This window comes from Myxine glutinosa, chromosome 5 (genome assembly GCF_964187855.1).
Source record: "Myxine glutinosa chromosome 5, kmMyxGlut1.1, whole genome shotgun sequence".
Classification (NCBI taxonomy): domain Eukaryota; kingdom Metazoa; phylum Chordata; class Myxini; order Myxiniformes; family Myxinidae; genus Myxine; species Myxine glutinosa.
In genome coordinates, this window is record NC_136265.1 from 48,741,420 (window position 1) to 48,763,733 (window position 22,314).

General features: G+C 44.7%; 1 protein-coding gene across 2 annotated transcripts in view; it reads left to right on the forward strand.

Annotated features, from left to right (window-relative positions):
- Positions 1-22,314, forward strand: part of SNX29 (sorting nexin 29) — a 476,585-nt gene that overhangs the window by 177,417 nt on the left and 276,854 nt on the right. For both annotated transcript variants that reach the window (XM_078778010.1, XM_078778011.1), the window contains exon 16: positions 13,949-14,034. In XM_078778010.1, coding sequence (XP_078634136.1) covers positions 13,949-14,034 — 86 coding nt within the window. The remainder of the gene's footprint in view (positions 1-13,948; positions 14,035-22,314) is intronic.

The window sequence follows — 22,314 nt, forward strand, 5'->3', positions numbered from 1 at the left end:
AGATGAAGGTGAAAGTTGGAAGGGGGAAGAAGCAGGGAGGATGCTTTGAGGAGGAGGGGTGAGAGGGGAGTCTAGGAGGGGAGGAGCGAGGGAGAGTCTCGGAGGGGAGGGGTGTGGGGGGAGTTTAGGAGGGAGGGGAGGGAAGGGGCAAGGGGGGAGATTTGAAAGGGATGGGTGATGGGGAGGATTTGGAGGGGAGGGAAGGGGCAAGGGGGGAGATTTGAAAGGGATGGGTGATGGGGAGGATTTGGAGGGGAGGGGTGAGATTGGATTTTGAAAAGTGTACGATTCATGGGAAACGAACATTTTTTGCAAAATGAGTTTGAGACCTTCGAGTCAAAAATACGTTTGAGGACACTGGAGGAGGGGTGGAGTTCTGGATAGTTTAGGGAATGTAGAAAGGAGGAACTGTAAGAGATGGTATTATATATATTTTTTGGAATGAATAGATTTGGTGAGCAAGACGAAAGCATCCTTTTGTAGGAAAAGAAGAAAAGGGTGTTATAATATATGAGAGAAAATAGTTGTTCAGGGGAGAGATTATACATTTCTAACCGCGTGATCGCGAACGAAGAACGAACGAACAAAAAGAACAACAAATAAACGAATAAGACCTGGGAAGGAAATATTTTTTTGGGGTTTTTTTTTTTTTTTTTGTGAGTACAGATATTAAACAAGGAGGTACGGGGTGAACGACTGGTACGAAACAGAGAACGAAAATACTTTCAGCGCATTCGACGAATCGCTGAGAGAAAAACAGAACCACAAGGTCGGAGACGGTACGGTAGTCTAAGCCTATGAGTACTAGGCCGCAGAATACTCGATACCATTAACCGACGATTGTGCATACATGTACGAAAAATTAGCACCGAAAATTTTCCAAAAGATACGCTATAGGTACACACACCGAAAGATAGATACAGTCTCGACAAAAACACGATTGTGATAGATCACTTAGCTTCGAGAGCGTGAGCGCATGGAGCAGCTTCAAAAAGACGTGACCTCGCCGTGATCTCGCGAGATCTCGCGAGATCACGAGATCTCGTGATCCCTTTCAAATCTCCCCCCTTGCCCCTTCCCTCCCCTCCCTCCTAAACTCCCCCCACACCCCTCCCCTCCGAGACTCTCCCTCGCTCCTCCCCTCCTAGACTCCCCTCTCACCCCTCCTCCTCAAAGCATCCTCCCTGCTTCTTCCCCCTTCCAACTTTCACCTTCATCTCCCCCAACCTTCTGCCTCGCTCTTCCCCCTCCTCAAATAACACCTCACTGTGCTTCACCCAATCTCCATCAAACCTTTTGTCCGCCCCATTCTTCCCTTTCTCCAAGCTATTCTGAAATCTCTGAAATCTCTGACATACCTTCAACAGCTCTCCCTACCTCTTCCTCCTCTTCCACATCTTACCCTACCCCTCCCCCCCCCCCCCCCTGTTCTGTATCCGATGCTCCCCCTTCCTCTTCATTAACGGTATGGACCTCAAACATCCGGGGCCTTCGCTCAAACTTGACTGATCTCTCCATACAGGTTGCTTCTGACAAACCAGATGTGATCTGCTTAACAGAAACTTTCCTCCTTCATGATGTCTCTGATGCCTTGGTATCTCTCCCAGGTTACTCCCTCCTCCGGTATGATAGACCTGAGCCTTTGCCTGGAGGTGGGGTTGCTATCTTTATAAAAAAACTCTCTTCCTCACTCGCCCTCCACTGCCCTCTCTCCACCTCACGCCCAGGAATACCTTTGGCTACGGCTTCCCCTTTGCTCCCACCTTTTGTTCATATGTGTGTTGTACCGTCCTCCAAACAGTGATGACTCCATCTACATCTCGCTGTCTGATAATATGGACCAACTTCTATCTACCCATCCCAACTCTCTCTTCCTCATATGTGGTGATTTCAATTGTCACCATGCCAGTTGGCTGGGTGTGGGTACCTCTCTCACCAGCCATGGCTCTTCAGCAAAGGACTTCTGCGACTCACTGGGACTGACACAATCTGTCAATTTCCCGACCCGGATCTCAGTCAACGGAGCATCTTCTCTTCTGGACTTGGTTATGACTAACTTCCCTGAAAATGTCTGCTGCTCTTCTTCTGCTCCAATCGGCTCATCTGATCATGTGCTTGTCAAAGTGGACATCTCTCTGACCATTCTCAGAGAGCCTCCTCAGCGTCGACGAGTCTGGCATTTCACTCAGGCCAACTGGCACGGTCTTCAAGCAGCCATCAATCATCTGGACTGGTCTCCCATCTCTACCGCCTCTGACATCAACTCATCCTGGGAATTCTTTCAAAGTAAATTGCTCTCTCTCATGCACAGATTTATCTCCTCTTCAGTTGTCGTACCCTTCTTCCCGTCCATGGTACACGGAATCTTGTGGTGAGGCTGTTGCCCTGAAACAACTTGCTTTAGTCTCCTGGAAAGCAAATCCAACGGAAGGAAATCTCATTTCCTTTCACAAAGCCCGAAAACAAGTGTGTGTCCGCCCTCAGGAGAGCCAAGAAACAATATCTCACCGTTCTCAAGACCGAACTCTCTTATCTGTCTCCCTCTTCGAAATCCTGGTGGCGTCTGGTCAAATCTGTTTCTGGTGTTTGTTGCCCCTCCATCCCCTCCCTCACCTCAAACGGCTTAACGGCTGACTCCGCACGTGAAAAAGCTGAATGCCTCAACTCTGTGTTTGCCTCTAAATCTTGTGTCCCAAACCCATCCCTCTCTGTACCCACCGTACCCAGTCGTACCCAGCTGCTCCTGGACTCTGTGTCCTTTCCTCCTGACAAGGTGGAAAAGTTTCTGTCAACCCTCGACTCTGATTCTGCAACTGGTCCTGACGGCATCAGCCCACGGGTCCTAAAATCATGTTCTTCCGCTCTTTCACTCCCTCTTTCTGTTCTCTTCACCCTCTCTTTTGCTCAAGGTCATCTGCCATCTGCTTGGAAATCAGCCAACATCACCGCTTTGCACAAAAAAGGTGCAAAAACAGATCCTAGCAACTACAGACCAATCAGCCTTCTCCCAATTATCAGCAAAGTCATGAAATCCATCATTGCTTCAGATATGAAATCTTTCCTCTTCTCCAATGGCTTGATCTCTGATCATCAATTTGGTTTCAGACCTGGTCACTCTACTCTGGACATGCTGCTTCTGCTTTCTCAACAATGGATGGAGGTCCTCAACGCCAAACAGGAAATTAGAGCTGTCTCCCTTGACATTTCACGTGCCTTCGATACGGTCTGGCACCCTGCTCTGCTCACCAAACTCTCCTCCTTTGGTATCCATGGAAATCTCCACGCATGGCTGGCGGACTTCCTCTCTGGTCGTAGTCAACATGTGGCCCTGAATGGGTTTCTCTCATCTCCTCTTCCTGTTCAGGCTGGAGTTCCCCAAGGTAGTGTTCTGGGCCCTGTGCTTTTTCTGGTCTTCATCAATGATCTCTCTGACTCTCTTGAAAATCCTCTCTATCTCTTTGCTGTCGACTCTACTCTCTGTCGCTCCATTCCTCATCCCTCAGATCGGCAGTCTGCAGCCTCCTCACTCTCTGCAGACCTGGACAAAATCACAGACTGGGCAAACAAATGGAACATGTCTTTCAATCCTGATAAATCTCACACTCTTACGATGTCTCTCCGAAAAGACCGACTGGACAACCCTCCCATCCACTTTCTGAATAATCCTCTCCAAGAAGTTCTGTCACTCAAGCTTTTGGGTTTCACTATTTGCCATGATCTTTCCTGGGAAAACCACATTTCAAATCTGGCCTCCAAAGCCAGTCGCCGACTGGGCATCCTCCGTCGTGCGAAGTCCTTCCTTGGCACACCTGAGCTCCTCACCACATACAAGGCTTTCATCCGCAGCTCTATGGAATACTGCTCTCCCCTCTGGTCTGGTGCTCCTGCCTCACACCTAGCTCGTCTTCACGCTGTTGAAACCAAAGCGTTCAAAATCATTGGAATCTCCCGCGATGAAGCTAACTCCAAACTAACTTTCCGTCTTCTACCGACTCCTCTCTGGCCTTGCCCCCCCAGCTCTCTCTGGGCTCTGTCCCCCAAATATTCCTGCAGGTCGCACAAGATATGCCACCCTGTTTTGGTTAAACTGCCAAAATCAAGACTTTCTGCTCACCTTCACTCCTTCATTCCTCTTTTCTCCCGCCTCTGTAACAAACTCCCTCACTCTCTTCAATCCCACTCCACCCTCCAGGTCTTTAAAACAGCTGTTCACCACCATCTCTTATCCTCCCCCATCCAAAACCTTGATCTTTTCTACCCCTGCTAATTTCGGTCCCCTTGTGTTTTATACCTCTCCCCCCCCCCCCCCCCCCTCCTTCCCACACCTCCTCCCCCCAAGCCCTCTCCCTCCCACACTTCTCCCTGCTCTCAAATGTTGTGGTTGTGTGCTTCCCCTTCTCTCCCCATCTTGTCTTCCGCTCCCTCTTTTTGTATATTTTGTTTGTCTGGTTGATTTGTTTGTGAAATAAATGTTAGCTCTTTCACGAGCCTCGATTCAGTATCCAAAAAAAAAAAAATGTCACAGGAATTATCGTAGCGCTGTCTGTCTGAGTTCTTATAACTGCCGCGCAATGGACAGAAGCCACATAACAACTGGGTTCAAACTTAGGCACAATTTCACTGCACCGTCCATACGTTTTTGAGTTATCGTGCTATATATCGTTTTTGGCCCTATCTCTCAATGGTGAAGAATAAAAATTCTAGTATTTGGATCCGGATTTGGTTATTTACCAAAATCGAGTTAATTAATCCTTGTCACACACACAACCTGTCCACCAAATTTCAGCTGAATCCGTCCATAACCTTTTGAGAAAGCCTGCTCACTGACAAACACACAAACATACAGGGGTGAAAACACAAGTTCTGTCCACCTTTGGTGCTGGAAGAAAAAAAAAAAACCAGGATCCTCAGATGCAGGGGCAAAATATATAGAATGAGTGTGAAAAAATATACAGGAGAGCGCGCACAATCAGCACAAACAGAGAACGTAAAAGCAATGGCAGTACAGACTAATCTGGAATGATTACTTAGCTTTTTGGAAGCAGATTACTCGGAGAACCAAAAGAAGCAAGCAACCTCAACCAGGAGACTGGAAATGTAACACATAGTTCAAAGGCCTTGCATATTGTGAGGAAAGACTTTGAATGACAGAGGATGCCCAGTCTGCGGCTAACTTCGGAGGTCATCTTTGCTATTTTGCCAGGAAAGTTCCTGGCTGTCGGTGAGGCCTAAAAGTTCAAGATACCGAATCTCTCCTAGTGGACACCCATGGAAATAAGTAGGTGGCTTCATTTGATGATCCCTCTGGAGCGATAATGTGAGACTGTTCGATTTTCCATGAATGAAGGATACGTTCCATTTATCAGACAAGAGTGTAATAATTCCCAGAGAGACAGACAGATGCAGCTGCTACCTGGCAGAGGGATGGGGGTATTGTACGACGCCACCTATAATTCTGGATTCCCAACAAAATCTCTCCTCTTTTCAGGGGCACGTTTTAAGTGTTGCTATTTTTCTTCCAAATTAAAAACTTTAACTTATTGTCTTATTCTGACCAGATTTAATATCAAACTTTAAAAAAATGTTTTCTTGCTTTTCTAGCACTTTTTGAGAGCCATGTTAGGATTTTTGATGAAGAACTTTCACAAACTTAAAATCACGGTTTTAAAATTATTACCTCCAACACCAAAGGTGGTTGGAGGTTATGTTTTCACCCCTGTCTGTATGTCTGTTTGTTTGTCCGTTTGTGAACAAAATATCTCAAAAAGTTGTGGATGGATTCGGACGAAATTTGACAGAGATGTAGCGTATGTGACAAGGACGGAATGATTAGATTTTGGTGAAGATCCGGATTCGGAACCAGCTAGTAGAATTTTTAATGTGATTCTTCACCATTGAGTGATATGGCCAATCAGGCTTCGGTATGCTCTCTACTGAGTGGCAGTCTAGTTCAGCTTGTTTTATTGTTGCATTGTTTTGATCCACTTTGCATCCACTTCCTTCTCTTGTTCCTTCATGCAAATCATCAAAACCCTTCAACGCACCACCAAATTGAATATTGGCACAACCTTTGGTGACTCAGCGCATTTCGTCCAAGTGATGTTTTGCTTTGTTTTGTTTTTAAAGGGTAACCCAAACGCAATTATTTTTTCCTGAAAACCATTGAAAATCATTAATCATGGTCTACTTTGAAGGGTAGTTTTTTAAAGAATTTTTTTGCCAATCAGAAAATGTCGAAAATAGCCCAAGAGTGTCGATTTTCGATTTTGCCAGTGACGTCACAATATGAACTTGCCTTGCTGCAAATGGCGGTTTTACTTGGAGAAACATTGCATGTCGAGCTCAGATTCTGATGCTGATTCCTCCATCATTAGCAACTCTGAAGGTTCTCAGTATGTTGAAACTGATCAGTGGGATTTTGAAGAAACTATTGGAGACAAAATTGGTGACGGAAACGCATTTGCCGGAATTGTGGACACTTTCTACAAATTATCAGATAACAGCCTTATTCGCTGTGGCGTACTCTCATGGGATCTCACGTGATTCTGATCGAGTCACAAGAACATATATATTATTTCACAAATCATGGAACAGGAACAACATTACATTACATCTCCTCTCTTTAAGAAAGAAAATCAATTTAAAGATCACGTTTGTCCAGATGTTCGTGTGGGGGATGGTGGTGACTATTGTGGGGGTGATGGTTGATGGGGGATTGTGGGGGTGATGAAGGGATGTGTGGTGGTTGTGGTTATTGTTAGCTAGGATTTTTGAGGTCTTCAGATGCATAGGGCAAGGTGGCGGCGATGTTCGCCAACACATCTAGCGAGATGAGATCGGTCACCGGCAGACCAACACAGGTGTTAGATTCACCACTCAAATCGCCCGTGGCCATATGCTGCTAGCTCGGTAGAGATGGTGTTAGTTTTGAGCGACAGTTGTTTCTTCTGCCTAATTGTGGGGAATAACCACAAGATCTATAGCCATCTCTGTTGTTTCATAATAGTTCTCCTTAAAATATTCCGAGCACAAAAACAAACATCTTGTAGGCCTGACCTACACTCAGGTATTTCTGACAAACCTCGTCAAATTTCTGGCAACACTCGGATCTTTCAGCCATTGGTGTAGCATGAAACCATCTTGGTTTGTATTGCTACAACTAGCAAGGAAGTATCGACTTGGCATATTTGTACAAATTCGAAAATTATTCGCTGTTTGAGTTAAATTGTACCCGTAAACAATGCAGAAGTGGTGCTCGGCTTCATGGCATGACGTCACGAATAATCGTTAAGAAGAATATTTCGACCTTTAACTGCAAAATTACCGACTTTATAAATCGCAAATCGGAAAAAGATACATCGTATCTATTTTGTAAGGTATCGAGGGATAGATTAGCGTCGAGGTGGTCTGAGTGTTTGGCTTCCCTTTGAAGCAACATGACGCTTTGTTATCCAAAATCAAAGCAAGGAAAGTTCAGCTGTGGGCCTACATGTTGAGGCGTAAAGCTCAAGAACACAGAATGGATCAGGCCATAACATAACAAAACTACCAGTAAAAAGAGAGGGGGAAACACCAGCAGCAGGGTTGCGAGACAAAATAGAGGGAGAAGGGATGAGCAGTGGAAATTTTGCAAAGCTTGCTGTGCGTTGTCACAATATCTGAAGCTAAATTGGAGCAGCTTCTCGAGGTCAGATTTTGTGTCCAACTCCGTGAAACATTTGCGGAAGCCCATGAACTCTTGATTAAATGTTCTGCCAGTTCTGTTGCCAAGCGTTGAATCTGAAGATAAGCATTTTTTGTGCACAGTCAAGATGGATACAGCCACAAGCTCTCAGGAAGAAAAAACTGGAAAGTTGGAAAGAGTTGGGCTTGAGAAGGGTGAATGGGGATGATCTGAGATGGTGGTGAACAGATGTCTTTAAGATCTCGAGGGAAGAATGTGATTGAAGAGAATGAGGAGGATGCTTCCATAGGCAATAAAAAAAGTGGAACGAATGAGTGGAGGAGAGCAGTGATTCTGGATTTTGGAAGTTTCACCAGAAGGGATTGCTGCCAGACTGCATGCACTCTCCCAAAACCTGGGGAGAAAGAGAGGGGTGACGGAGCACAGAGAGAGCAGAGGGTGCAAGACCAGAAAGAATGTAGCAGAAGACAGAGAGGCCACCGACCTGTCTGTGATGTGAAAATGAGAGGCCCACAGAATACTCAGCTTCATTGCGGGAAAATCTAGTGATCTTGAAGGCCTCAAGCTGAACAAGGTGTGAGGCAGGGGAGCCAGCCCAGAGGGGAGAGCATTACTCCATCAAGCTGCAGATGAAGGCCTTGTAAGTGAATAAGAATTCAGATGTGCTAAGGAAGGACCTTGCACGACAAAGGATGCCAAGTCGGCGACTGGCTTTGGAGTCCAACTTTGAAATTTGGTTTATTACCCACGAAATATCCTGGCTAATAGTGAGCCCCAAAGGTTTGATAAGCTGGGGAAATAAGGTCAGTGAGACTTTGGAAAAATCTAAATTTATCTCTTTCACTGTCTCCCTGTGGAGTTTGAGCAGGGATTTCCAAATTATCACAAATTGTCCAAACAAAAGCGACCGAGACCTGCTGCATGTAGAATTATGAACACAATCGATAGGAAAGTTTGCATCATGAATAATTTTCTTTGCAATAAATGAAATTCTATCCACTCACCGCCCTTCCTTCCATTGTTCTAATGTTATAAGTTTACCGGCACTCTTCGGTAAACTTCAAGCTGCTCTCACCACTCCGCCAAACTCCTGTCCTCCAGTTCACACTTTTCCACAAAAAGAAAACCCCTCACCGTATTACTCTTCCTTCTGAAGTCTTAGCTCACCACTCACCTCAATTAATTTGTCTTGCTTTGTCATGCTCTTCCCTCCAGGATTTCAACTTTTCTGCAAACTATTGCCTCATGGTCTTGCCCAATTCGACCTCTGTGCGTTCTAACAGACACCTTGTCCTCCCTGTCCATCCTAACCCCTGCCATGCCTCTTCTTGTCCTCCTCTTGTGTTTCTATTGGCCCTTCTCTTGGATTGCGCTTCCATGAGTCTCAACGTCCGTTTAAAAATAACGGCGATGGAAGTTGATGTGCAATCGTTTTTGAAACATCCCAGATGTTGAAATGGTGATGAAAGCTAATGTAGCTAAGTCGTTACTGGCTAGACATTATGTAAATGCCCAGCACCTACTGCAAATTTCAAAAGGATCTGTGGGGTGCCAAGGCAGCTCACAGTGGGATTCTCATTTCCATATCTGTGGTAAAGCCTGCTCTAGACTTTGTATTTTTGTTGTCGTTTTTAACAAAAAGTTTGTTTCAAATCAATGAAACACTTTCATTCGGGTTGACGATAAATTATTCAAAACTTTGATTCCGGATTCCTATGTTGCCTGGTGCATGCTGAAATCAACTTATTAATGACGAGACTTTCTCTGATCATTCGTACAAAGCGTACAGTATTGGACAAAAAAAAAAATTGAAACACCTTGGTAAATGAGGGACACCAAGCAACGGCTTCCACAAAAATGTAGCCCATATGTTAATTAACCAAATAAAATCCCAGCATTCTTAGGATCATACATAAAAATGCTGCACAGGCCTGTTTTCCTATAATTATGGCTAGCATGGCTGCAAGAGGAGACCACCCCCTCCCCCCAATGCTCCCCATCCACAGAGCACGTGTGGTCACCCAGTGGTTTGTGGTTTGATGAGCATGACGCTGAAGTTATCCATACGTCATGGCCTTCTCAGCCACCAGTTCTGATCCCAACCGAGCATTTATGGGATACTAGTAGAAGTACCCGGCGGGAGAGAGGAGGGGGTGGGGAGGGAGGCGGCGGCAGGAGGGGAAGGGGGTGGCAGGCAGGCAGGAAGGGGGTTCATCACCTTTTCGTTAAATATATGCTGGTGAATGTGCCATTCATCACGTTTCTGAGTTAAGTGTGATGCCGATCAGGAAGAAGAAGAAGCCTACTAACAACTTCATACACTTCCGGAATTGTTTGATTTATTTGTATTCAAATGTCTGGTGATTGTTTTGTATTTATTTATTTGAATGCGTACTTGTATATAACTGTCATTAATTAAAAAGGCTTAATTAAAAAAGGCTTAGGCACTATCGAGCGATTATTATTATTATTATTATTATTATTATTATTTATTTATTTATTTATATATTTTTTGTTTTTTTACTCCAAAAAAATGCACTTTTTTTCCAAAAAGATTTGGTGCCTAAAACACTCCCAGGCACTCACTGATGAACCTCTGAAAGTTTGACGAAGATTCGCTCAGCCATCTCTGAGAAATGTGGCGACACACACACACACACACACACACACACACACACACACACACACACACACACACAGACACACAGACCAACAGCTCTCTTATATAGTCGACTAGCAGAAGTACCCGGCATTGCCGGGCGGGGGGCGGGGAGGGGAGGGGAAGGGAACGGGGGGGAGGGGGGTAGGGGGAGGGGAGAAGAGGGGGGGGAGGGGAGAAGAGGGGGAGAGGGGAGAGGGGGGATGGGGAGGGTGAGGGATGGGAAGGGGTGGGAGGGGGAGAGGGGAGAAGAGGGGGGGTGGGGAGGGTGAGAGGGGAGGGGTAGGGGGAAGGGGGAGGGGGTAAGGGGGGAGGGGGTGGAGGGTGAGGGATGGGAGGGGGGAGGGGTAGGAGGGGGGGGATGGGGGAGGGGGGAGGGGGAGGGATGGGAGGGGGAAGGATGGGAGGGGAGGGGTAGGAGGGGGGGAGGGATGGGAGGGGGAGAGGGGAGGGGTAGGAGGGTAGGGGGGGGGAGGGGAGGGGGGAGGTTACATTACACCGATTTACATTGAAAACTGCTGAAATATGTACGCAACTTCAACTTAGCACAGTTTAGTAAATACTCGAGATAAATCCATGCGGTAAAAGATTGCTGAGAGTTGCTAAGACCTATGACTTAGAAATTCCACCTGGACACACTTCAGGGGGCACTTTCAAAGGGGAGATGTGCTTATTCTTTCTAAAAAATATTTTAGGTGTGGTATAGACACGATATTTGCATGCATCGGTTTCAAAAATCGAGCAAATATGGTAAATATTACTCACGTGAAACCGGGATCCGTCTCGGTGGTAGCCATGAGTGTGTAGATGTCACATGATCGGTCATGAAGAGTGGTTAAGTCCAAAATATGACATACCATGGCATAAAAACGATTTGCCCGCAAAGCATTGCACCGCAACGGCGGTCACAGAGTGCCATGCACAGCGTGACGTAAGTAGTGCGCGCAGCACCCCTGGCGGAATTACCGGTCCCTATCAAAGACATTTAATTCATATCGCACAAAATCGACAAAAATCGACACAAAACACGATCGCTTTTCGCTCTGAATTACATGCAAACGTGTGACGGAAATCACCATCGCCCAGCATTGAATTCCAACCAAGATGGCGCCCGGTAACTGCATCTCCACCTATGTGGAGTGAATGGCAATGGTCACATCACGTGATCGCTCTGAGCGAATCAGTCTAGCGGCAGGGATGGAACATCACGTGATCGCTCTGAGCGAATCAGCGAGCTGTTCTGACACTGGCTGAGATTAGCGGGTACTTCGCTGAAATGCGCTGAGGTAAATATGAATAAAAAATATGAATCGTCAAATATTTTGAGGTCGGCCATGTTCGTCCCAAGCTCAATGGCCATGTCTATGCCAAATATCAAGCACGTGAGCCTCTCCGTTTCGGAGTCTATCGGTAACATTACACACACACACACACACACACGCACACGCACACACACACACACACACACACAAACTGTGTTTTATATATATAGATAGTGGAGCAATGCCCGAGACAGCTTTTTCCACCTCCATCAAACAGGTGTGAGTTGATTGACTTTCTCAAGGAAGAATGGTTCATTGTCCCTCTTGCAGAAATCCAGACACTGTTGGACTACATGCCATGGCGTATACAGGCCATACGTGATGTCCCAACGCCTTGTTAAGTGACTTTACACTGGTGTTTCCATTTTTAGCTCACCTGGAACGAAGTTCAGGGGAGCTTATGCCATGGCATGTTGTCCGTCAGTCCGTCCGTCCGTCAGTCCGTAAACACTTGAAACTTCTTCTCCGAAACCGCTGATGGGATTGCGACCAAATTTGGCACAAATGATATTTGTTGTGTTGTGACTAAAGTTTGTTCACGGCATTAAAAAAAATCGGGGTTTAAGGGGGTTCACCGTGGTCAAAGTGAATGCAGGTACTATACTGTTTATTCTACAATATACTGTTTATTATACTGTATACTGTTATACTATTATACTGTATACAATAGGGGACCAACAAAAACAACAACAACCTCGGTGCCCGAAAAAGGCCAACCCCCGCTTTGCGGGGAAAAATGGCCTCTAAAGGTGTTTTTTTTTTGTTTTTTTAATACTGTATACTGTTACTGTTACGTATACTGTTCCTGTTACTGTTACTCTTACTGTTACGTATGTATACAATATACTGTTACGCATCGTAAGAGGCGACTAAGGGTTGGCGTCAGGAAGGGCATCCGGCCATAAAAACATTGCCTCAAACAGGGAACCATGATTGTCATGGGGCCCGCAAGGCTAACCCCTGCTCTAGCGGGGAAAATGGCCTTAAAACGATCATTCATATTCATTCATTCTACCAGGTGAGCGCCAGGGGCATTGCCCCTATGTTTTTTGTGTACTGCCTGTACTCCTCTTGTGCCAAGTAGAGAGTGGTTGTTCTTCAATGAGGAGCTCATTTTGTCTTAATGTGGAATATTTCATCCCGTTTCCCTATTCCCCCTTCACTTCCTGAATTCCTTCTTTTTTTTTTTTGTACCTCAGTACTTTATCGATTCGCAATGCTTTGTTTTCCATGTTCACACTTGATTGGCTCATTAGGTCATATGTGAGCATTACTTCCTTGTTTTCAGTGATTGCTTTTGGTTCATGTTTCCACAAGTTTTCTGGAATTGTGACATTGAGACTTTTGCAGACGTGCCGGTGGATTACTCGACATACCTTGTTGTGCTTTTGTGTGTGCAGCTGTTCTGACATGAGTTTTTTTTACATCCTGATAGGAGGTGGCTCGTGCTTTCTGTTTCTACCTTGCATAACCTATACTTGTCCGATTGAATCAGTTTCGCCATTTTCTTAATAACAACTATAACAAGAGTAACAGCATTTGGCAACAATAATAACAAATGTACAATCTCTCCTGGACTTGGTGAAAGGTAAGCTTAGGCTCAAGCAGTATAGCAGGCAGGAATGCTACAAGGCCGTGAACATGTTTGCACAGTTGTTTTTTTTGTTACAATTTGGACAATATCACTCCCAAAATGCATATTTTGACATCAATATTTCTAAAAATTCCTGCCAGAGCATGCGGAGGAGCAATGAATAATTTTCCTTTTTTCAAAACTTCTGCTGTTTCACCAATCCGTTTCATCTCGACCGTATGCTTTGCAATCCCGATGCGTAGTTGACACCTCGGTATAGAAGAAGAAAGAACCACCTTTAGAGGCCATTTTTCCCCGCAGAGCAGGGGTTGGCCTTTTTTGGGCGCCGTGATCCCCTTTTTGAAGCAATGTTTTATGGCCGGATGCCCTGCCTGCCGCCAACCCTGTTAGTCAGCTTTTGCGACACACAGGGAATTACCAGTGAACTGGCACTCAAATACATTTAACATTGATCAATGCATTTAACACACATTGCTGGTTTGTGTTTTCAATAAAAATAGACAATGTGAGAAAAATCAACAAGAACAAACGAATCGTGTTGCCCGAAGCATGTTGCCCGATAGAGAAGCTTGTTCCATACAACGTTCCATTGTATGTTGACATTTTTCTCTTTGTGTTCTCGGTCAGTGAATCACTGTGAGGAAATTCCATGTTTTGAAAGAGCCTCATAAAATATGGATATTTTACAGGGAGAACGAGGTGTTGAAGGTGCAACTCAAGAAGTATGTCGGCGCTGTTCAGATGCTCAAGAGAGAGGGAAACCTTTGTGGTGGAGGTATGTGTCCCTTTGAGTCATGGCAAACTCTTTTTCTCTTTTGGATGACAAAATTGAAAATGAGCATTTCTCAGTCGGTCTGTCTCCATTGTAAGGTTGTTTGTTTGTGAGTGTGATAACTCGTGAGCACTTTCAGCTATCTTCGTCAAACTTTAGCAGAGGATTTGGAAGGACAAAAGTGAGGCTGTCAATGTTTTTTTGACTATATTGGTCAAAGGTCTTCTTTAATGTTTGTCCGGGCGATATCTCAGCCATCCTTTGAGCTGGGAAGCAGATATTTGGGCGCAATGGCGAGGCGAGCACGTGCTTTGGCAAAAACGGTATTTTTATTTTATTTTTTGATCAATCAATTGTTTTATTAATTACTTAATTATTATCAATTTATCAAGTACTTATTTATTTCCTTTCTCGTCTGGGCAATAACTCAGGCACCTTTTGAGCTAGGAAGCTGATATTTGGACACGACAATGAGCAAGTGATTTGGCTGCAATGGATATTTTTGATATATTGATTAATCAATTCATCGATTAATTATTTAATGCTCCGATTAATCACTTAATTGATGAATTTTCAAAAAGCTACAGCTTCGGATGAAACAGTGATGGTTTCGGTATGCTATTAGCCATTTGATTAAGAAATTATTTCACAATTATTATTTATTTTAATTACGCAATAAATCAATCAATTATTGTACACCTCTCCCTCCCAATGCTGTCTCTATGTGCTGCACGCTGGAGGATATGCTATTTATTTGGCATGGGGCGGTCTTTTAATGCATCTGTACTTGTTTTTATAATAATTTGAAAGAAACATATTAATAATTATTTTATGATTTTTTTTTTCATTACACAGTTGATCAATTAATCAATCAATTATTGATTTTCTCGATTTTCATCATACCTGTCAAGCTACCTGACGTCTTTTCTTCTTTGACTGTTTGTCTGTGAACAGGACATCTCAAAAAGTTGTGGATGGATTCGGACAAAATGTGGTGGAGAGGTTGGGTGTGCGACAAGGACAAGATGATTAGATATTGGTGAAGATCCGGACCCGGATCTATATCCGACAGTTTATTTAGTGGTTCTTCACCATTTAGAGATAACAGCAAAAACTATATATAGCACGATATCTCAAAAAGTTGTTGACGGAATCGTACGAAACTTGGTGGAATGGTTGTGTGTGTGTGACAAGGACGAATCAATTTGATTTTGGTGAAGATCTGAATCCGGATCCGGATACGATAATTTTTTTAATTTTTCAATTGATTCTTCCCCATTGAGTGATAGGGCCAAAAGCAGTATATAGCATGATATTTCAAAAAGTTGTGGATGGGTTATGGCAAAAACTAGGTGAATGAGTTGTTTCGATGACAAGAACGAGTGATTAGATTTTGGTTTAGTGATTAGATACACGTCCGGTCTATCAGTGGGATACAAAACATTAAATGTTCAGCCTGGCGAAAGTGTGGCTCTACCGAGTGAATGAATGAATGAATGATCGTTTTAAGGCCATTTTCCCTGCTAGAGCAGGGGTTCGCCTTGCGGGCCCCATGACAATCATGGTTCCCTGTTTGAGGCAATGTTTTTATGGCCGGATGCCCTTCCTGACGCCAACCCTTGGTCACGCTCTTACACAGGGATACGGTGTACCTATTCTAAATCGAGGTACACACCGTGATCATTCATCCCAGCAAGCTGGTACTCAATTTGCCGACCTCGGAAGGATGACAGGCTGAGTCAACCCCCCTGGTGTTAATTCAGCGATCGACCGGGATTTGAACCCAGGATCCTAGGATCCCAAGCCGGCACCCTAACCGCTAAGCCAACACCAGGCTTTTTTACCGAGTGCCATTCTTTTTTTCACTTGCATTATCATCATGCAGTATAATATTATGCTCGAAGTCATAACTTTCAACTAAAGGATAACATGATTGGGAATGATGCATTCTTATACAAAAAAGTGATGACATTCTAACCAAAAGCAAAGAATGGTTGATATTTGTCATCAAACTGATACTTTTACTGTCTCAGTGCAGCACTGTAGAGCTTACATTAGGCACACCCTTGCATCATCATTCATTTATGTGCAGAACGTGGCTGCGGATTTGCATCATTAATGGGAGCGCTTCTGTGCCGCTTTTGGAATTTTATTTTTGGATTTTTTTCAGGGTGCCGATGATAATTCTACTCCTGTTTGTGAAAGACACCTTGGGATAATTATGTGCACCAACTCTTGCTAGCAGATGGGACACCCAGTTCAAGGTCCCTCGGAGGGACGGCACACGCACTGATGGATGGTCCTGCATGCGGAACACCAGGATGACAGTTTATAGCTGGGTCGGGATTCAAACTCAGGCTAGACAGCTCAGAAGCGAGTGCATTCACTTTTAAGATAACCTGCCATTCCTATATCCTTGCAGAAATGTATGAAGAGATTTGACCAAATTCTCATCAGTGTTTTATCAAATCACATGAGAAGTCAAATGAGGTTTTTGTAAAAGTGTATGCTAACTATGAATCGCAGAGCTCTCACCATGCCTGATCATGGTGAGCCTTGCATCAGGAAACGTCACTTTGGAATCCAATTTGCAAGTAAGCTGCCTTCATTAATCAGTTTTGTCCAGAGTTCGGAAATCGCTCCCAAACCTGCGCCTGGAATAATTTCTGTAATGTTCTGATTGGCACACAAGCCACTGATTTCTGGGTTATCTCAGCTTCTTTGGTTACAAGACGCCGTCGTTGCTTGGTGAGATATACCCAATGCACGCAACTGCTTTCGGGAATCCAAATTGCACATGCCTGTGGCATGCAAGAGCATTGGCTGGAGCATATTCAATAATATTTGTTTGGGAATGGCACCCACCTTCCGAGCCCTTATGTAGAAGTGTTTACGCACGAGTGTGTGAGGTTGTTGGAATCCTGGGACTCCTATCCTGCCTGAGTTGGTCCTTTATAAAATTATTTGTTTGGTGTAGCCCTTGGGCACCTTTGGCAGGCCACGAAGCGGTCCAAAGGCAATATGTTTTCTCAACCATCCTCGCTTATGCAAACGTCCATCCATTATCTAAACACCTTATTTGTTGTATAATATCGTGAAAACTGAGTTGATCTGTTTGATGTTCCCATCTGAACCAATGAGCAGGGAACTCAAGAAGCAAGCTCAATAAGCAGAAAACCCAGGTTCAAATGTCATCTACTAAATGCATTTGTCCATGTGTACTGATGTTCTTCCAATTTATGAAACACTACCCTGATTTGTCCGAACATCCTTGTCATGTGACCGACTTGCAAGCTCCTCCACAAGTCTTGAATAAAAAAAAAATTAAAAAAAAGCTTTGACTTCTTAACTCATTCACGATTGAAATATAGGATTAAGATGGAGGGCACGGTGTTGGAAGGTGAGTGGAATATCATTTGGATGTGAGGAAAGCAGTTCCAGTGAAGGAAGGGATTCATTATGTGCGATGCATGCCATGTCTGTCCATGTGGGAAAAAGGAAAGTAAGAGGCTGGTGCTCTTTGTTTATTAATGTCATTAAGATTGTTGATGTGATTATTGATTGTTGTTGAAGGATTGAAAATGCAATTTTGTCCACTAACCTTCCTTCACTACAAGACAAACGAGAATGGCACTTTGTAGAGAGCATACCTCCGTCAGGCTGAACAGTTTACATTTTGTGTCCCACCGATAGGCCGGAACTTGATCCAGACCTGAACCAAAACCTAATCGGCTTGTTCTTGTCACCGAACCAACTCATGCATCTAGTTTTGTCATAACTCGTCCACGACCTCTTGATATATCATGTTGTATATATCATTTTTGGCCCCACCTCTCAATAGTGAAGAATCACTTTAAAAATTATCATATCCAGATCTTAATTAAAATCGGATCATTTTCGTCCGAGTCACACACCCAACCTGTCCACCAAATTTCGTCCAAATCCGTCCACAACATTTCTGCTCTTCTGAGATATCCTGCTCACACACAAATAGACAAACGGACAGACAGGGGTGAAAACATAACCTCCGCCACCGAAATTATGTCAATAATATGTCAATAATAACACCAGCCTGGTGTTGGCTTAGCGGTTAGGGTGCCGGCTTGGGATTCCTAGGATCCTGGGTTCGAATCACGGTCGATCGCTAAATTAACGCCAGGGGGGTTGACTCAGCCTGTCATCCTTCCGAGGTCGGCAAATTGAGTACCAGTTCACTGGTAATTCCCTGTGTGTCGCAAGAGGCGACTAACAGGGTTGGCGGCAGGAAGGGCATCCGGCCATAAAACATTGCTTCAAAAAGGGGACCACGGTGCCCAAAAAAGGCCAACCCCCGCTCTGTGGGGAAAAATGGCCTCTGAAGGTGTTGTTTTTTTTTAATCCGAGCAATTTTTTCCGACTTGATCAGGAAATAAAAGGTGAGTTTGGCACCATCTAAAACTTGCAAAACCCAGCAATACAGTAAAAATATATTGGATCATCATGGCTGTGCCATGTTCCCCCAGACTTTGCTCATCCACACCATCCAGTAAGCTGCAACCTTGTAGGGATACGTATAGGTCCATACAATAGCGAATCCACCCGTCACAGGCAAATAACGTCATTCAGCTTCATCTTCTTAAATGTATCTAAAAAAAGGAGCATCGGTTGGGACAAAGCAATTTGTGTGAGAACGAATTTCTCGGAGAAACGGAAATTGACAAATTTTACTCCAATAATTATTCTGAAACTCGCAAATACAATAATAATAGAGGAAAATAACATTGTAATGGTTACGCCTTTATTTAATGACTTTTACTAATATTAGCGTGTTCAGGGCGATTAACACAGTCTCTGAAAAGATGGGCCGAACAGATTTTAGCTCCCTCAGACTGTGTCAATTATTGCGGACTTTATGCTCCTTCATGGGACTGGGAAGAATCGCGAGGCTCCTTATCTAGTTGAAAACCAAACGGGGTTATTCCCGAACAAATAACAACCAGGGAAGATTGACCCAATGGGGGAATTCGTCGGTGGGATTGGGGGAGGGAAAAAACTCGGAAACACGTCACAAGTAATCAATCAGTAGCTATTTACAATGAAGTAAAATAAATCCTATAAAAAACGAAGGCACCTCACTCCAATAACAATCACAGACGGGGAAAGGAAGCAAAAGCCAGGTGGCTTATCTCTCTCTGGTGGAGGATGGAGCACTGAGCAGCCACAAACTTGCGTTGAGGAGGTGACAATGAGACGATCAGGACGACGAAGAGGTGATGAGATGAGCAGGATGATGACGAGGCAGCAGGCAGCCGAACACAGGTACAGGGCGAAGGTACACATGCAGGGCGACCTCCTTAAAACTCTCAAAGCACAACGCTTTCCCTCAAACCCTTCAATCTCCTCAAATATTTTCAATCTCTCGCAATCCTCCTAAGATCTCACACAATGCTCCTAAGTATCCACGCAATCCTCAGTTCTCACGCAATCCTTCTTAATTATCACGCAATCCTTCTCAGTTCTCACACAATCCTCCACAGTTCTCACACAATTCTCCTCAGTTCTCATGCAATCCTACTCAGTTCTCACGCAATCCTCCGCAGTTCTCACACAATCCTCCTCAGTTCTCACGCAATCCTCCTCAGTTCTCACGCAATCCTCCTCAGTTCTCACGCAATCCTCCTCAGATCTCACGCAATCCTCCTCAGATCTCAAGCAATCCTCCTCAGTTCTCACGCAATCCTCCTCAGTTCTCACGCAATCCTCCTCAGTTCTCATGCAATCCTCCTCAGTTCTCAAGCAATCCTCAGTTCTCACACAATCCTCCTCAGTTCTCACGCAATCCTCCTCAGTTCTCACCAATCCTCCTCAGTTCTCACGCATTTCTCCTCAGTTCTCATGCAATCCTCCTCAGTTCTCACACCATCCTCAGTTCTCACGCAATACTCCTCAGTTCTCAGGCAATCCTCCTCAGTTCTCACGCAATCCTCAGTTCTCACGCAATCCTCCTCAGTTCTCACGCAATCCTCCTCAGTTCTCACGCAATCCTCAGTTCTCACGCAATCCTCCTCATTTCTCAGGCAATCCTCCTCAGTTCTCACGCAATCCTCAGTTCTCACGCAATCCTCCTCAGTTCTCATGCAATCCTCCTCAGTTCTCAGGCAATCCTCCTCAGTTCTCACGCAATCCTCAGTTCTCACGCAATCCTCCTCAGTTCTCAGGCAATCCTCCTCAGTTCTCACGCAATCCTCAGTTCTCACGCAATCCTCCTCAGTTGTCACGCATTTGTCCTCAGTTCTCAGGCAATCCTCCTCAGTTCTCACGCAATCCTCAGTTCTCACGCAATCCTCCTCAGTTGTCACGCATTTGTCCTCAGTTCTCAGGCAATCCTCCTCAGTTCTCAGGCAATCCTCCTCAGTTCTCAGGCAATCCTCCTCAGTTCTCAGGCAATCCTCCTCAGTTCTCACACCATCCTCAGTTCTCATGCAATCCTCCTCAGTTCTCAGGCAATCCTCCTCAGTTCTCATGCAATCCTCAGTTCTCACACAATCCTCCTCAGTTCTCATGCAATACACCTCAGTTCTCACACCATCCTCAGTTCTCACACAATCCTCCTCAGTTCTCATGCAATCCTCCTCAGTTCTCACGCAATCCTCCTCAGTTCTCACGCAATCCTCCTCAGTTCTCACGCAATCCTCCTCAGTTCTCACGCAATCCTCCTCAGTTCTCACGCAATCCTCCTCAGTTCTCACACAATCCTCAGTTATCACGCAATCCTCCTCAGTTCTCACGCAATCCTCCTCAGTTCTCATGCAATCCTACTCAGTTCTCATGAAATCCTCCTCAGTTCTCACGAAATCCTCCTCAGTTCTCACGAAATCCTCCTCAGTTCTCACGCAATCCTCCTCAGTTATCACGCAATCCTCCTCAGGTGTCACGCATTTGTCCTCAGTTCTCAGGCAATCCTCCTCAGTTCTCAGGCAATCTTCCTCAGTTCTCAGGCAATCCTCCTCAGTTCTCACACCATCCTCAGTTCTCACGCAATCCTCCTCAGTTCTCAGGCAATCCTCCTCAGTTCTCACGCAATCCTCAGTTCTCACACAATCCTCCTCAGTTCTCATGCAATACACCTCAGTTCTCACACCATCCTCAGTTCTCACACAATCCTCCTCAGTTCTCATGCAATCCTCCTCAGTTCTCATGCAATACACCTCAGTTCTCACACCATCCTCAGTTCTCACACAATCCTCCTCAGTCTCACGCAATCCTCCTCAGTTCTCACGCAATCCTCCTCAGTTCTCACGCAATCCTCCTCAGTTCTCACGCAATCCTCCTCAGTTCTCACGCAATCCTCCTCAGTTCTCACGCAATCCTCCTCAGTTATCACGCAATCCTCCTCAGTTCTCACGCAATCCTCCTCAGTTATCACGCAATCCTCCTCAGTTCTCACGAAATCCTCCTCAGTTCTCACGCAATCCTCCTCAGTTCTCACGCAATCCTCCTCAGTTCTCACGCAACTCTCACGAGTTGGGTATCATCAGCCCCTACCTCAAGTTAAATGAGCATAATTCACAGTCTTAGGATCTCACAAACCTGGGATTTTTTATTTATTTATTTATTATTATTTCACTCGACCGCATCCGTGATTGGGGCCACAACCTATTGATTTATAACAGGGCCTCAGTGTACCTGTGTTTGGGCAAAAATACTTTGCATTACCTGCATGATCACACTGTGAAGAGCAAAATCAGCCGTGCTTCTGTACATGACTTTCACTTGAACCATTATTGTATTGCAATAACTTTCTTTGTTGGAATATAATGAACACAGTAATAAAGGCATTTAATTGACTGTAGTTAAAAAACATAGGCAGTAATTATTCCCAAAAGGCACTGTGCTTTAACATTTATTGCCCAAGTGTTTTTGCTTTTCTTGTGCATTCGAACTTTCGCAATGTGCTAATGATTGCTGTTTCATTAAAAGTTCCAGCAAGTGCAGCACTTCATCCTCAATTAAACTATCGGTGGCATGATTCTTACATCATGCTGGTTTCCCGGCACTTTTTGCGCACGGTTATGTAATGTGGATTTCGAATGAAAACATTTGTTAACACTAACAAAACGTTGCGTTCGCAGAAACAATGAACCCCACAAGTAGGTTAAGGATCTATATTTTGAATGGCGACGTAAGAAGTATGAACAATTGGCCAATTGTACTTCTGATTGGCCTAATCCTGACGTTCTCAAAACCACTTTGGGCCATACTACAAGCGACAAGCATGGCAATGAGCTAACCACTAAATAGAGC